At 34.3% G+C, this 16231-nt stretch overlaps 2 protein-coding genes across 6 annotated transcripts; both read right to left on the minus strand.

Moving 5' to 3' along the window:
* Window positions 1–1557: 1557 nt before the first annotated feature.
* On the minus strand, window positions 1558–5115 carry LOC120275557 (auxin response factor 18-like). 5 transcript variants are annotated; one of them, XM_039282175.1, is made up of 5 exons: window positions 4957–5115; window positions 4774–4838; window positions 3499–4686; window positions 2151–3031; window positions 1558–1868 (listed from the first exon to the last, which is right to left on the minus strand). In XM_039282175.1, exons 3-5 carry the CDS (start codon window positions 4630–4632, stop codon window positions 1799–1801), a joined length of 2085 nt encoding a protein of 694 aa, XP_039138109.1. In that variant the 5' UTR covers window positions 4633–4686; window positions 4774–4838; window positions 4957–5115; the 3' UTR covers window positions 1558–1798. The 5 variants fall into 5 exon arrangements, with proteins under 5 accessions (XP_039138109.1, XP_039138112.1, XP_039138111.1 ...); XM_039282178.1 differs by having other exon boundaries at window positions 4774–4830; window positions 4957–5111; XM_039282177.1 differs by having other exon boundaries at window positions 4946–5110.
* A 6039-nt stretch (window positions 5116–11154) lies between these two features.
* LOC120275193 (protein ENHANCED DISEASE RESISTANCE 2-like) lies at window positions 11155–15211 on the minus strand. Its single transcript, XM_039281714.1, has 20 exons — window positions 14819–15211; window positions 14653–14727; window positions 14532–14585; window positions 14377–14442; window positions 14242–14309; window positions 13997–14034; window positions 13782–13871; window positions 13655–13701; window positions 13478–13575; window positions 13250–13345; window positions 13103–13167; window positions 12951–13022; window positions 12707–12853; window positions 12310–12623; window positions 12139–12199; window positions 11865–12040; window positions 11688–11790; window positions 11551–11602; window positions 11321–11464; window positions 11155–11234 (listed from the first exon to the last, which is right to left on the minus strand). Exons 1-19 carry the CDS (start codon window positions 14969–14971, stop codon window positions 11422–11424), a joined length of 1818 nt encoding a protein of 605 aa, XP_039137648.1. The 5' UTR covers window positions 14972–15211; the 3' UTR covers window positions 11155–11234; window positions 11321–11421.
* Window positions 15212–16231: the final 1020 nt, after the last annotated feature.

Genomic DNA, 16231 nt, shown 5'->3' on the forward strand with positions numbered 1-16231 from the left:
TGGTGTTCATTATTAGTAACTATATGTTTGATTGATTTTCTTTTGGTTGCTTTGAGATTCATTTTCTATTGTAATTATGCATGATTTTTTTTTTGGAATTGGTTGAATGAGCTTAATATATAGGCCAATTTTTCATTTTCTTGTGAGCAATTCCTGAAATTTACATCTCAGTAGATTAAATTATAGATATTAATTATATCTCTGATTTGTAAACTATTTTTAATAAAACACTTAAACATGAAAATTTTTATAGGCTTATGCATGCGAATTTCTAGTAATTTTTGCAAAATGAATTGAATATAAATTTCTAGAACTCATCAAAACTTTTGTAAGCTAATAGTAAAAATGAATTGAATATATATTTGTAAGCTTTTATATATATATATATATATTCTTGTGAAATTATCATGATTTTTTTAAAAATCTATTTGGTTCAAAGGTTAAAAGATTGAACTTAACATTATTTAAAAAATAATAATAATTTGAATTTTATTTTTTCAAATAAAGTTAGAAGTTTGAGGATATATATTCCGGCATCAAAATTTGCTAGGCATATATATATATATATATTAAAAAACATCATCTAGGTAAGTCCCTAGATTTCAAATCTAGGGATGTTTTAAATCTAAACCGTTGGATCATCATCTGATGGTTGATTGTTTACGTAAAGCATGCTGCACTTTACGTGATGAGCATCTGCAACATGTAGACGCGGTTTCTACTATCATAACGATAAAGCATGATACATCAGGGCATATGGACATCCCTAGATTTGAAATCTAAGGACGTCCCTAGATGATGAGTCCTCTTCGGGAGTTGTTGGATGAACATCTAATGGCTCTCCCCCAAACAAAAAGATTTACAAATAAAAAATATGTAAATATTTGCGGAATATCCAACTTAAACCTCTATATGAATTTCAAGTTATTTTAGTAAAAACAAGGAAAGTTGGTAACATTTATCAAACATCAATAATTTTGAGGAAATTTAGCAAATCTAAAACTTGGATCATAATTTTGAAAATTGATTGTATTCTGACTGTGATTAACAAAATTTCAAACTTGCAATCTTTGGTTTGACTCAAAACTTTTATTTAACTAATGACTAAATGAGACAATTAAATGAAGCAAGATGAGATGGTCTCATGGGAATGCAATAATAAAAATCAGACACAAGTCTGATGACCAAAAACTCTTTAAAGAAATGTGAAGAGAATCAAATGACAACGTTTTCATTAATTTATTTGACACACTTATTATTCTAAATCATAAACTATTAATTGTGTGCTTATCATGCTATATAAACAACAACATCAATCATAGTTTTATAAGACCTAAATGTGTTGCTAATGAATTTTTTTTTTAAAAGTACCAAGTTGTATAATCTAAATTACAGAAAGAATGGTTTGAGTGTGACAGTGTTTTCAATCCACCAAAGCAAAACAAAGAGATGGTCAGAAAAGATGGGCAGTGTTTGCAGTATTCCATCAAGTTTGTCAACAGATTAACCAAAATTTCAGATACAAAACCACTTCCACAGAATGCATGATTTCAGACATGAAATGTTTTATCTGAATTTAAAGTTCACATTGAACAGAGATGATAATAATTGGGTTTGGATTTGTATCCCTTTTGAGGAAATGTAAATGACAATGAAGAACGAACAAATTACCGATGGAAATACGATAGGAATTGAAAGACGATGAATAATAAAAATAGGTACCTCCCACTATATTTAGATGGGATTGCACAACCAACAACCAACTAGCACATTCATCTGTACATTTGACAAGAGGGTCTTATCTTCCTATGTTGTCACTGCCGGAATCCATTAATATCGTCAACCGTCTTGCTGTTTTCATAAATTCGCTGCAACCGAGCAAAGACATTCATCAATCAAGGGCAAATCTCTTTTCTAATTAGATCAGCAAACAATTAATAGTACGAAAAAGTCATACATATTGAGCGAAAAAAACATCTCACGAGTATGGAAGAACAAGCAGACATCACCAACCAACATATCGAACAAACCAGATATTCCAAATAATTACTCTTTTGAAAAGAAGAAAGATTCACCAGCCACTTGGTAATTGTAGAATGACTTTTGAGCATTAACTAATATCTTACTATGATTGTAGCGATAGCGAATACCTGAATGGTTCGACTCCAGCATGTTTAACAGCACCGCATGGGTCATGGTAAAGCACATGGTTCATCATGTCTGATTTCTCAATCCCGAACATGTTTGATAACCTCCCATACAGCTCCTCGTATGAATGGAAAACAGAGAGATCAAGCGTGCGACCGACATCCTCAGCTTCCATGAATACCTTACAGATACCATTTTCAAACCCGTGCTCAGTGGCTTGATGATCCCTGTACCATCGGAATCCTTCACAAGAAGAATTTTCAATTGGTCCGTTCTGATGGATTGCGGAGCCAGAATTGTCTGACATGTTTGCGGCTTTCTCAGGATTCTCATCAGACAAACTGTTTCCAGTAAGCACGGGTGAGCCCCCATCTCCGGAGCTGCTTAGAGAGAGCTGCTCTTCAGTTAGTATCGGTTGTCCAAAGAGTACTAGCTGAGGTTTCTTTGTGTTCATAGACGGATTGCCGATTGTTAGCTTAAGGTTTGGATTTCCGATGAAAAATTTGGTGGGGATTCTAGAGGTTGGAGTATTATTATCAAGCTGGTGAAACCCGTTTTGGAACAGACCCGCCTGCAGTTTGTTGAGGTGGAGATCTGGTAAAGTAACACCAAATTGAGCATGCCTGGCTCCCTGTATGCCTGCAGGAGTGCCGTCTGGAAGACAGCAAAACGGGGTTCTGCTGGGCCCAAGGGGTTTTGTGGAGAAAATGGGGGGTGGAAGTTGGCCGTCGGGGGGAAAATCAGGGTGGGGAGGGAATCGGAGCTTTTTCCTCGGTGGTGAGAAGGGTGCTAGGTGTATGGCCGGCATGTTTGAAACTAGCTCAACCAGCCAAGGACTCACGCGTTTCACATTCTGCAACAGATCCGGCTCATCCCATGTTACCTGCAAACCAATTCAATGGACAAAATTATCTTCTTTCACAACAAAGTGGTGCACATTTCCTAGAGAAACATAATTTTCTGATAAAGTCTTCTACTTTAAACAAACTAAGAACACATGCCTCAGCTGAAAATGACCTTAATGAAATTTGTATGCCTAAATTGAAAGATCCAGTTAGCAGATTTGTTAAAGGAGGTATGATTTATGATAATAAGCATAACTGAATCCTCCAAAGCTTAATGTAATGCACTATCTGATGCTGAACTGGGAAGACAAAAATCTAACAAGAAGTTGATGTCAAAACAATAGTTGAATAGTGAACAATGAAAAAAAACACTAAACATTAAAACCGATGTACATTGATGCACCGGAGAAGAACAAACATAAAACGACACAACAACAACATAACACCATAATAATCTAACAGAACTTTTAGATAATTGAAAACATTTTGGACAGAAAAAGTATACCTGAAGAAGTCTCCAGGGTGAATTAGGCCATCTAATGGGGTCGGCAACCTGAGCAGATGATATAGTTCCCATGAACCAACTTATCCTCGAGGAGTCCTCAGTCTCAAAGGCCATCTTAAACCTCATGCCCGAAGTCCACTGGATTCTCATCGCTCCTCTCACTGCTGCTGCCCTGACACAAAATTCGGGTGTACTGGCCCTCGGGTAATAAACAACCTCAAAAGGTTGCCCGTTAGCTGCAAGACTTGCAGCCTCAATGACAGACTCTGCCTTCACCTTCCCCCTTCCCCTCATATTACCATTCATATTCATACCACCGCCATGAACATTATCTCTCATGAACTTCCCTTCATCTTCTCTGAAGAGTGGAGAGAAGCCTCCATAAGAGGACACACTATTGTTCATCAAGGGGTTCCATCCAGCAGGGGACTCTGATCCTCCGGCAATCCCTCTCTTTGCCCTTCTTATCCCCACACAAAGATCACCATTCTCTGCTCTAAGGAACACGATAGAATCCCCGGCCACAAGCTTCTTGTGGTTCACAAAAGTGCTCCACCCGGTGGTGAGCAAATGCCGGCGAGGGGTCCCCCTATATATATGTCGGAACTTCCAAACCTCACCATGAACATCCTTAGCAAGCACGGTTTGAACTGGTGGGTCAGCAGAGTAGTCCAGTTTAGGGAAAATAGTTTCAGCACAATACCGAGGCACTGAGAACCCTCCACCATTGTTTGCATCTGATTGAGTTAATGTCTTAGCAAAGGAAGTTGATTTTTCAGTCAATTCAGACCCATCACTTCCCAAATTCATCTCCTCATCGCCGTCACCGTAGTCATGCTCATTGCTACATACCGGAACAAGCCGGATCTTGGCGAAGACTTCATCGGTCTCAGGATCAGCCATGAACTTCACTGCAGCCACCCAGCAAAGCACAAGTGCCGGAACTTGAGGGGAGCTCCCAAAGTCTGGTTTCCCCTGAGCGTGCTCAGCATGCCCTTGGGGGAAGTAGTAGACTTTGGAGTTCACCGCCGGCATCTGGACCATGCCTCCGGCACAGGCGTGCCATAGCTGTGAGTCCAAACACTTCTCACTCTCTTTTCTCATTGTTGCTACTTTAGCTGAACCTCTAAGCATGCTCACAATTACCAACAGATTCAACACCGATGCCACTTAAGTTTTCACAGAATGCTGTGATCCATGAACAGAAAGTCACAGAGATTCTTCAGAAATAAAGTTATTCAAAACATCAGATGAGGGCTTTTGCAAAGCTCTCACCTTTCAATGATGAATTTCACTGATTCTATTCTGCAGCTTGAAATCCTGTTCCATTTGCTGAAATCCTGCAGAGAATGATCGGATCCATAAAAATAGCAAAGAATTGCAAGAGGATTCAGGTGAAAAGCTGGGAAATTTAATCAAAGAAATTGAGAGGAAACGGATTTGGCACCTTGTTCTCACCTTTACTATCTTCAATTTGAAGGAAGAAGAGGAAAACCGCATCTTTTGATGCTGTTCTGGCACTTTGCTTTCAATAGAACGCTACAAATCCAAGACTTTTGCCAACTTTTTCCCTTCCCATCCACTCAAACTACATCTCCCATAAAAGACCTAATGTCCTCAAACCCTAGAAACTACAAACAATCACCAAAGCCAAAAGCAACCAAAGGAAAAGCCTTATCAAATCAAAACTTCAATCCACTCAACACCCAATTGCCAAAATCCCACCTTTCCACAAAAAATCCTCCAAAACCTCAGCATCTCTCACAATAAAAACCAATCTCAAACCAAAAACTGAAGCAAAACCCCCTTTTTGACTAAGATTTAAGATAGATCCAACCATAAACAGCAAAATTCATATCAAAGATCCAACCTTTATTCACTTATTCCCTCAATGCAAAACATTCATTGAGAAATCATGCCATTTTGAGAAGTAAAAAACAAGGACAAGACATCACCAAAGATCACACTCCCAAAAAGAAAAACCAGCATCAATCTCTAATCTTATAGCTTCTTTGTGAGAAGAGAAAACACTAACAACTCTCACCCACACTTTCTCTCTCACTCTCTCCAGATCTCATGAGCTTTGTGAGTGTGCTTCTCACTTTTTCACTCTTAAAAGCCATCATCAGTGTGAAAGAGAACACAAAAATCTCAAACCATATAAATAAATAAATAAATAAATAAATAAATAAACTATTGAACACTCCAAACTTCACCGCAACAGAAGCATGCCACGTAGTGAAGCTCATGCATACACGTTTGGGGGTACGTGTTTCCTTGATCTTATCCGTTTCCCCCTAAATGAACGGGGAAACGGAAAAGGGAAACGAGATCAGCAATTAAGTTGTGTTTAATTAAATGCTAAAAATCTTGAACAATGTAATTAAATTAGTGTTTTTAAATAATAATAATAATAATTAAAAAATAAGAAAAGAAAATTGTTTGCATGGCGGGTGGGTAATTGATGGTATATTCTTTTTAAAATCATATTTGTTCATGCGCCTCAATAAAATATGTATTTTTATTTTTTATATTTATATAGTTGCAAATTAATTTAAAAATTTTATCAAAATGAATTAATATTTTTTGGTTGCCTTTAAATAAATGAAAAGTTTTATCAATTTTTTAGTTGATTTTGAAAAGAAATATGAAGTAATAAAATTATTTAAATAAGCATATAAAAAATGTCATTTTTAAAGAATATATAAGCAATTTTTATTTTTATAAAGATATGGATGGTTAAAAAAAAATTACATACGAAACCATCCTATGACAAACAAAATAATGTTAATTTGTAAATTAACTCATACAGGAATGGAAAAAAGATTTTTTTTAATTGTTCAGCCAAAATCATTTGATTCAAGTAGTTAGTGAAAACAAAAATAAATTTATTATGTGGCATACGAAATAGCAAGGGTTTGAATACTTATTAAAAAAATTAACTCACGGGTGATATTACAACCCACACTCATGCGTCATAGAGACAAACAACACTTGTCGATTTAAAAATAAAAATAAAAAAATAAAAAATAAATTGTTCACATCTAAAAAGGTATGTAATTAAAAAAATAAATAGAGCACTTTTCTATAGTTAAAGTATCATATCCACTAGTAAAAAAAAATATTTTTTTTATAACTTTATTATCTATTAGTACCAGATAAATTTGGTTGATGGTACCACCTCTCCAACAAAATAATTGGTACTTCATGTCATTATTTATTCAATGGTCGAAATTCGAATCCTTCTAATAGCCTATCCACAAGTTTGGAATTAAATATCCAGTCAATACATATCAGTCAAAGAGTTTGGAATTGAATATCCAGCCAATGCTCTCTTACTTAGAGATATGAGGTTTAAGTTGTATGTCATAACCAAGGACCTATTGTCACTATTGCGCCCAGTAGGATTTGAACTTAGAAGTTTCTAAATCTACAATTTTTTTAAAAAAAAATTGTGGATTAGAGACGTAATTGTACATGAGAAGCCAAAATCATGAAAAAAAAAATCAAGTAATTTTTTATACTGTGAATCCATTGAAGTAAATTACTGCATGATTGCATGGGAAACGCAGTCTTTGGGAAACGGGAAACGGAATTGATGGATAAGAAACAATGACCAGGAAACGAAGGACGTCCACATGCAAACAAGATCCGTGCTTCACGTAAAACTCTTTCATCTCTTTTTGTTTAATTTCATTGCATGAAGTTTTCATTTATTTATTTATTATTTTTATAAAAAAATTAAATTAGAGTAATTAAAAGAAGTCATATTCAAATCACACAATCATAAGACGTGAATGATATGAATGCCATTTAATTTGCGAATGAAAAGACTTTGTTTCTCGGATAGAGATAATTAGACTTGACATGTTTAATATTTTACACTTAACAAAAAAGCAAAAGCACAAGATGCCATGTTTTTTCTTTTTCATATATGAGTAAGTTTATCATCATAATCATCATTCCATTGAGTCAGTGCTTGTCCACCAAATTGACATCTATCTTGGATCCATGTGTGTGGATGTACTATCCCACAAGCCTTTGTCTTCCACTCGTCATGAACTAATCATCATGACCTTGCTCCACTGTTTTCCCATGTGCTTCCATTCAAACACTTTCTCCTTGTCTCTCCCCATCACTTTCTGTTTGATGATGATTTGTATATATTTACTTAATATATAGTAACAATAATAACACCTTTTTTTTTATTGCATGAATACTATTTTTTATTAAAAATAAAAAAATAACTGTCTTATAAATACCGATAATAAAAAAACAAACATTAAAAAACACTGAACACATAAGTCGGCATATAAAATAAAACCCTCTAATCCGCTAGGAATGAAGGAGAACCGACAGTGATTTAAAATTTTAGACAAAACATTAGTTAGCACTAATTAGAGTGGCACCTAAAAAACAAATACTAGGAGAAACGAAATTACTTCTTAGCCAAAGCTTTATTGTCTGCTTTATTTGTACGGTATTATGTTTATATTAATTATTTGGTACCAATAGAGATTTAATATCTTTTGTATTTTTTGTGCACATCAGTATATGTTGTCTTTAATTTTTTAATTTATGCATGTAATTAGTTAAAATGAAATGAGAGAAGAGAAGATTTCACCACAAAATACTCTCAAAGGTTTAAAACTTTGCTCCTGTATTATTATTTATTAACACTGTTAACGCATTATACATTAGAGTTAGTGTTGTTCATTAATATTGTTTGCTGGAAATAGTGTGAATCTTCTATTAAAAAAACAGTGTTTTTTTTTTCCTTCTATGAATATATGACATGCCAGTTACTTTTAATTATCATTAAGTCATCATTACAAATACATTTCTATATCTATCTGTTTCTTTAATCATATTTATTAGAAATAATAATAATAATAATAATAAAACCGAAGATTAGGTTTAGAGTCATAGTAAGTGAGGGCGTGGTGCTGTTCTTGGTGTTGTCACGCATCGTTTGATGGCAATTACAAACATTCGGAGCAATTGAATTAATGAATGGCTACCATCCATCCCTTTTCTAACCCCTTTTTCAATGCTAATTAATTTCCAAGCTCCCGTGTCTCTTATCTCTTTTTATAATACTCACTAATAAATTAATAATATATATATATGTGTGTGTGTGTGTCTGTGCGAGCGCACGTGCGTGTGAGAGTCCATAATTACTCCTTAAATTACTTAATTTTTTAAATTTAATTGAAGCTTGATGTTAAGACCAAACAGATTTATTTTTTATGGTTAAGAAAAAATATAAATTTTCTTAAGGACATAAATGAATAAATTCATATAAAATCTTAAATATATTCATAATATATATATATATTTAAACATTTTAAAAAAAATATTTTAATTATTTTCTAATATTCACCATTTTTTTTATTTTAGAACCAAAAAGTAAATTTATACATTACGATATATATCTATATATTATAAAGTGAAGAAATTATATCAGGATCATGTAACTGTGTCCTTATCTTATATGAGTTGATGTTTGAACCAGAGTCTTTAGCTGGACACTGAACATTGAACTCTATATCAATAGACCAAAATAAATAATAATATATTTGAAATATATAAATAAAAAAATTGAAGGGTATTAAAGTAATTTAAAGCAAACGGGTACAGATCTCACGGCGCAAGCGACGGAGAAGGAGACGGCCTAACTCAAAGCATGGGCTTTTTCTTCTCAAAGTTGGTAAGTTGTACCGCCCCGCGTCGTTAGTTAAACCTTCGACAGCGGGCAAACGAAAAGATCTTTGACAGCTAAGAGACAAAAACAAACCTCTGTCGTGACGTGTCATTCAAGGAACCAAACAATGACACGTGTCGAGTTATGTTTGGCCGGAGGACCAGCACGCGTGCGCGAGTTTTCTTTTCGAGTTGACTAAGAGACATCGACACGTGGCGGACCCCACTCTTTGACTTTTGCACCACCAAATCTTTGTCGGCATGTAACTCAGTAAACCTTAAGCTAATAATAATAATTGGTTTGATTAATAAAGTGATTAAAAAGTTAATGGAACTATTAATCATTTTGTTAGATACTTGCAAATTCCCCTAGTTTAGAACTAATCCTAATTTCATGGCGTTAAATCAGCTTATTTTCCAAGTTTGACCAAGAAAAGTCAACGTGAAAATCAACTCTTTGCTTAGAAATGCAAAATAAGATTAATGAGAATAGACAGGGCTTTGACATTGATTAAATGCACCGCCTCCCTAATCAGAAATATAAATGCTATAAAAACAAAGCCTGATAACCCAGTAGTACTACAAACACATCAGTACTACTAAATACAGTGATGATAATAAATTCTAAATTATGAGTGTGGATTTGCCACACAAATTTGTATATTTCATCGGGTGCTCAATTCAATAATTAATAGTGGTGTCAAACGGGCCGTGTCGGCCCGGGCACGGCACGAGTTAGGCCGTGCTTGGCCCAAGCATGGTGCTACAGATCGCGTGCTTGGGCGAGGCTGCCCTAAACCCCGGGCCGTCTTTGGGCTAGGGGTTCTGCTGGGCGTGCTGCACGGCTCACGCACGCTCGTGCCAACATGGCGTCGAAACGTCAAATTTTTTTAAAAAAAATATGTTTTGTATATTTTTTTTGTTTTTTTAGTCAATAAGACTTTTAGTTCTATGTTTTTGAATTTTAGGATATATTTTTATATTTTTGAGTAATTTTAGGGTTTTTTTAAAATATTTTTGGAGTTTAAAATAAAAAATATAAATATAATATAATTGGGCCAGGTCACGTGATGGGCCAACCTTGGTGGTTGGCGGGCCGTGTCGGCTCATTTGACACCACTAGTAATTAATTTTCGATTCGTGCATATGCCCATGTATGTATATAACATTTGTCATTTTTATCAATATATATATATAAATAAATGCTATAAAAAAAATCAATTCTCTAGAAAACCATAGGCAATACTAGATTGAGTTTATTATAAATTGATATATTAGATGATAGATATAGTTGAAAGAATACTGAGTTACAACATAAGATTAGAACTAATTATGAACTGGTTTTGCATCCCAAATGGAGTTACAATTGAGTGATCCTCTGAATTTTTTTTTCTTTTTTTTTACAATTTACATTTTATCCGCGTTTACGACACCGAACAAAAGAATGAGTTTCTCAGCTGATTAATCTGCAGTAAAAATAACAGTAATTTTTAGTAGCAAATTGGACATTTATGCAGAAATTTTATAGAAAATTAAGACAAAAAATTAACCTTTTTTTTTTGTTAAAATCTTGGCATTATTTTACTGGAACTGCTCTGGAGGCATCAAGATGGTTCACTAGACAAGTACCAAGAAGAACTTCAGGGAGTTCTTCTTGAGTGTTGCCCTACAGTAAATTCAATCCATATAATTATATTATGATTATTCAATAATTAAAATGTATGTTGAAACTTCTTCAATTTGTATATTACCTGTATAAGAAATGCTAATTCTATCACCAGATTATTCAAATAACCGAGAACAAGACTCACAACACCTCTGGCAACTGTCGATGATCCAACATCAATGCAAACCTGAAAGAAAAACACACAACTATTTTTACAGCTTCATTCAATACATGATACTACATTCAGTAAACTTTCTCATAATTTAGTTACCTCAAGATAATTTTTCCCACTGAAATAATTGATTCGAAGACCTTGGCCAACCAAACAAGCTTTTTTTCCCACGCTTTGCTTTACTATCCAAGACCCCTGCAAGCACACCGAATCATTGATACATAATGTCGAAAAAGGATATCTAACTGCTAACAATAATAAGAATGTGATAATATGCTTACTTTTGATATATATGGGATGAGCTTGAACCTTGAATTCCTATATGCATCATCGCCTTTGACAAAATTTTTAAGTAAAGGAATGGTTTCCAATGGGGTATCCATCATATAATAAAAGGCAAGATTGTATGTTGTCGAACCGGGGACCTAATGTTCAATCAAGAAGTTTAATGACTTGATTTGATTCTATTGTTTAAAACTGATTTGATATTAAGAAGATGAGAAGAAATAACCTGTATGTTGATAATGAAAAAAAATTCGCTACTCGCCTCGTGCAGCATACTCCTGCAACATCCAAATTCGGTGAATTTCTTTTGGCAATTAAGTAGTTGAAGAAGTTTCTTTTTCTTAAAAGGAAATATAGATGTACCTGAACTATGCTCCCCGAGTCGACCACCAAGATCATCTTCCCGCTTATCAGATGATAACCAATCAGTGCCTACAAGTTTCATCAATGTACTCGTCGCTTTCACCTGTTGCATGATTAAATTAGTGAAGAGAATATGAATCGAATTAGTAAATTGATATGTATATGTGTTGAAAGAACCTTCTGATTGTTTTGCAAATAAGTTTGACCACGAATCAAAAATGATGAAGGATCAGCAGTGGCCCAAGTGCAAGGTGAAGCACAGCTTGAATCATATGGAAGAGTAGTTCCATATCTGCATGTCACCATGTTGCCTGTTCTTGTGTCTAGTGAATACATGCTGTTACTCCTTTCGACTGCGGATGCATAGTTAAAATTAAATCAATGAAACTTAACAGTCAGATTGCGGGAGATATATATCAAAAATCTCGAGACAAATATTACTGAAACTGACCAGTAAGGTTCTGAAGTCTATGCACAAACACAGCAGTTGTTGGTAAAGAATGACACTTATCCTGCACGAAGACAGGAATCATAAATGCAAAATTTGGACTTGAGAATTTAGTGTCAATCATGAATACAAAGTAGAATCTAGAATGCAAACTCAAGCATGAGGTGAAATAACCTGAGATAGCATTTTCGCATCAGATGGCCAAGTAGAATCTAGATCATACTCTGATTCATCAGGAACATCAAAGAATTCCTCAACAACATCATTTCGACGAGGAATTGAAACATTGATATTTGCATGTTTTGAAGGAGAATTTGAAGTTTCCTCTGAAGAGTCGGCACATTTGCCAGTCTCACCAAGTGACTGCACTTCCATCTTGATGTCTTCTGTTTCACTCTGTGGCAATCCTATCTCCCTAGTTAATTCAACTGATGATACATCAGCAAATATGCAGTTCCCGATTTTTGCCCGGAAAAATTCTCTCAGGGCTGTGAAGAAACAAACAGTAAAAATAAATTCACTTTACAAGAACATTCATGATCTAATCGACACTGAAAATAGTGTATCACACCTGCAACTCTCCCTAGCATCTGCATTGTCATAAACTTTGCCGAGGAGGAAAATACAATAGCTCTCCAAACTCTCCAATCAACTGCCATCATGTGCTTGACGACCGATTGTTTTCCTTGATTCACTGGAGTTATAACAAAACCTCCACCTATAACCAAAGAAGACATAACAATGTTACGCCATATGATTTTATCCTCTTTAAGCATATGAGACGATTTCGTTCTTAGAGTTTAAGCATACATTACTTTTAAGGTAGGCACGTATGCAGCCTCTTTCAGGATGACATTTTGGGTGGAAAACAGACTGATAAAGAATTACTGAAAACAAAAACCAGAAGAGTTATTGTATCTGTCACAAACCGAAATAAATACTGGCCAGTTTTCATCTAAGAAATTACCATATGTTCCATCATCTTCTCTCCTCCAATAACGTTGCAAGAGCAAATCTCTGCGCTTCATTCCCCTGAAAATACATAGTTTTAAGCATCAACATTGATGCATTACAGTCTGATGTTATTGAAATGTAGGAAATCAAAATATCTGACCAAGGAATCAAAGCATCACTGAATTTCTTGTGAATAACATCTGTATGACTGTCAAGGTGTTCAACCACTCCGCCACAAGAGAAACAGAAATCCCATCTGCATGGAATTTCAAGAAGCTCAATCAAACAAAATCACTAGCATTGATGCATTCGAGTGCGCTTGATAATTAGAAATTATCAGTGTTTAATTATGGTTGAATTGCTAAGAAAAGTTTGAATATAAATTTACTCTGATCTGGATGGACCAAGAGACATCACTGTCTGAAATATCGCCTCTGAAGTTGCATCTACCACACCTACTGCCATTAAAGCTTGATTATCATCCCACTGTAGACATCCAAGCACAATTGATCACAAGGATATCTTACAAAAGATAAATTTCTTTTCGATCGAATTAAGTATGTACCTTTCCATGGGAATTACCATCCCTAGCCTCCTTAAAAAATCTTAAGCCTGCATAAAAAACTACTTGTTAATTATATGTCAAGCTTCTGATAACTGTACAAAAATATAAACAAAATCACAAGCTTTACCGTTTTTACAACCAAATATTGTCCATGGAGAAGGTGCAATAACATCTGAGGACATAGAGTATGAGCGTGGAGACAGAAGACCGGTCCAGTCTAACAAGATATTCACGTAAACACTTGCAACGAAGTTAGAAGATGTAAAACTAAATTTTCAATGAAAAGAAAATTCATGGAGTCAAACACATGAAACCTTTGAAAAAAAAATTGTATGTGCTTACCAATGGAGCTGCTACGAGCTCTTTCCTTGGTGTTCAATCTGCAAGAAGAATTTATACAGATAAAGATTTGAACAAACGAAAATAATCACTTCATCATAACATCAAAAATTATAAATTTACAGAGAATTAAGGTACATATATTTTGGAAGGAAATGAACAACAAGACATTTCATCTAATGCATAAGGTTTAAACTTTCAAGATTTTTAAACAAGAGATTCCTTTAGATTAGAGGGCAAAGTATAACCTATGAGGTTGCTTTCTCCTCCTAGAGCAAGGTACAAAATTCTCTCCCTTATTCGGTAACTCCTGCAACTGTGAGTACAAATTTGATGAAACAACTCATTCACCAAAATGAAAGCAAGAAAGGAAAAAAAAAAACCTGCAGTGCTGTATCAGTTATTGAATGAATCCATCGAGCAGCTTCCTCTGAGCTTCTAGCCCCCAACTGAAAAGTTGAACATGTAATCTTTATCACAAACATGTAATTAATTAAATTAGTAGGTAAAAATCAAACCAACATGATGACCAGTGCACCTTAAGTGGATCAATGTGATTAGCAGCATTATAAAGGGTAAAAACATAGAAATCCTGCAACATTGGCAACAAAATGATTAACATGACACAAAACATCAAAACCAAATGCAAAAACTCATACATTCTTGTGGATGCTCTCTCTGCCATTGTCCATAACACGCGTGCAAGAATCAATTGGGACATTTCTCACAGGACTCTGACAAACCAAAAATCATTCATTTTACATTCAAACACAATAAAAATCAGATTTTGATTATGATAACAAAAACTAGAAAGATAATAAATACCTGAGTTCTGGATGTGGGAACAAACTTGTAACAAGAGAGGGAGTTGGTATCGAGAATGATGTATCTTCTCTTGAAATTCTGAAGGCCAAGACGATTGAAACGGATGAGATACAACCAACCTTCCATCTTGCCATCAACTAGAGAAATTCCCATTGGAGATGGTTCCCTCTGCTTCACCTACAAGAAGAGCAATGATTTCATTGGAAAGATTGGATTTTTAAGCAGCTTTCTTCGTCTTCTTCTTCTTCTGCTGAGAGATCTCTCTCAGTAGAAGAAGAAGAAGAGAAGGGAGGGTAAGGCAGAAGAGGAAGGAGAGTGGTGGTCTTTGGAATTGTAGGAATTTGAATTATAGAGGGAAGGAGAGGAATGGAAGAAGCTCTCAACTTTCTTACCACCACCACCACCTTCTTCTTGGCCTTTTCTTTACTTATTATTATTATTATTTCTTAAAAAAATAATAATTTTTTTTTTGTTTTTTCATAATTTCATGTGAATTGACCATTCTACCCCATGGAAAATAATTTCTAATAATAGGAGGAAGAGTTATTTGATGATTGGTTTTCTTCTTTTATAATGTAAACAAACATTCACCTAATTACTTGTATGCTCATCAATAAAACTAAATATAATATAAAAATTTTTTAAATTTTGGTTTGTTTAAATATATATATCCCTGTGGCTAAACTTTAATAAAGTATATACGTGAAACAAAAAAAGATATACAAAACATTTAATTTTATTGAGTGTATATATGTATTTAGATGAGTTTTTTTATGTTATACAAACACAAAATTGTATATAAATATGATTAATTGTTTTATTTATAATGTTCATAAATTAGTCATCGTCCCTCTATTAATGGAATTAATTATTGCTTATTATACTTGAATTATTATACATAATATTTGATCTACTGTATTTAATAGTTAAATAGAAATTCTAAAATATCTAAAATGAGGGGCAAAAGAGTCTTTTCATTAAAAATGATTTAATGATTTATGAGGGTGTTTTTGTAAAGCAAAAAGCCCTTTTCTATTAATAGGAGTGACGGTTAATTAATAATATTGATTATTATTAGTTCTTTACATGGTTAATGAAAAACACTGATGAAAAGCTAAATTTAAGGGAGTAATTACTCTAATTAGGTGATCAAAGTGGGCCAAGTTGGAGGTTGAAATAAAAAGAAGTGGATGAGAGTGTTTTCAGGGAATATACATACATATGATATTGGAACAATCCAGTTGTGGGGTCCTCATGGAATTATTTACTTGGTCAACGCTAAGTCAAAGTCAAAAACAACACTTTGTTATGGACCTATATTCATATTCAATGATGGGAGGTGATTGCCAACTCTTTCTATTTATAGTTTAGAAGTAAATCTATCAATAAAAATATACGTACCATCAAATCCAA

Source organism: Dioscorea cayenensis, chromosome 14, assembly GCF_009730915.1.
Source record: "Dioscorea cayenensis subsp. rotundata cultivar TDr96_F1 chromosome 14, TDr96_F1_v2_PseudoChromosome.rev07_lg8_w22 25.fasta, whole genome shotgun sequence".
NCBI classification, from domain to species: domain Eukaryota; kingdom Viridiplantae; phylum Streptophyta; class Magnoliopsida; order Dioscoreales; family Dioscoreaceae; genus Dioscorea; species Dioscorea cayenensis.

Excerpts from the sequence above, each read along its gene's own strand:
- LOC120275193 (XM_039281714.1), bottom strand. The coding sequence starts at position 14,971 with ATGGGAATTTCTCTAGTTGATGGCAAGATGGAAGGTTGGTTGTATCTC. Across the intron at positions 11,603-11,687 it reads ACTCGGGGAGCATAGTTCAG|GAGTATGCTGCACGAGGCGA; the intron begins GTACATCTATAT and ends TGGATGTTGCAG. Across the intron at positions 11,465-11,550 it reads TTTTCATTATCAACATACAG|GTCCCCGGTTCGACAACATA; the intron begins GTTATTTCTTCT and ends ATTGAACATTAG.
- LOC120275557 (XM_039282175.1), bottom strand. The coding sequence starts at position 4,632 with ATGCTTAGAGGTTCAGCTAAAGTAGCAACAATGAGAAAAGAGAGTGAG. Across the intron at positions 3,032-3,498 it reads CACCCTGGAGACTTCTTCAG|GTAACATGGGATGAGCCGGA; the intron begins GTATACTTTTTC and ends ATTGGTTTGCAG. Across the intron at positions 1,869-2,150 it reads GCTGGAGTCGAACCATTCAG|CGAATTTATGAAAACAGCAA; the intron begins GTATTCGCTATC and ends GCTCGGTTGCAG.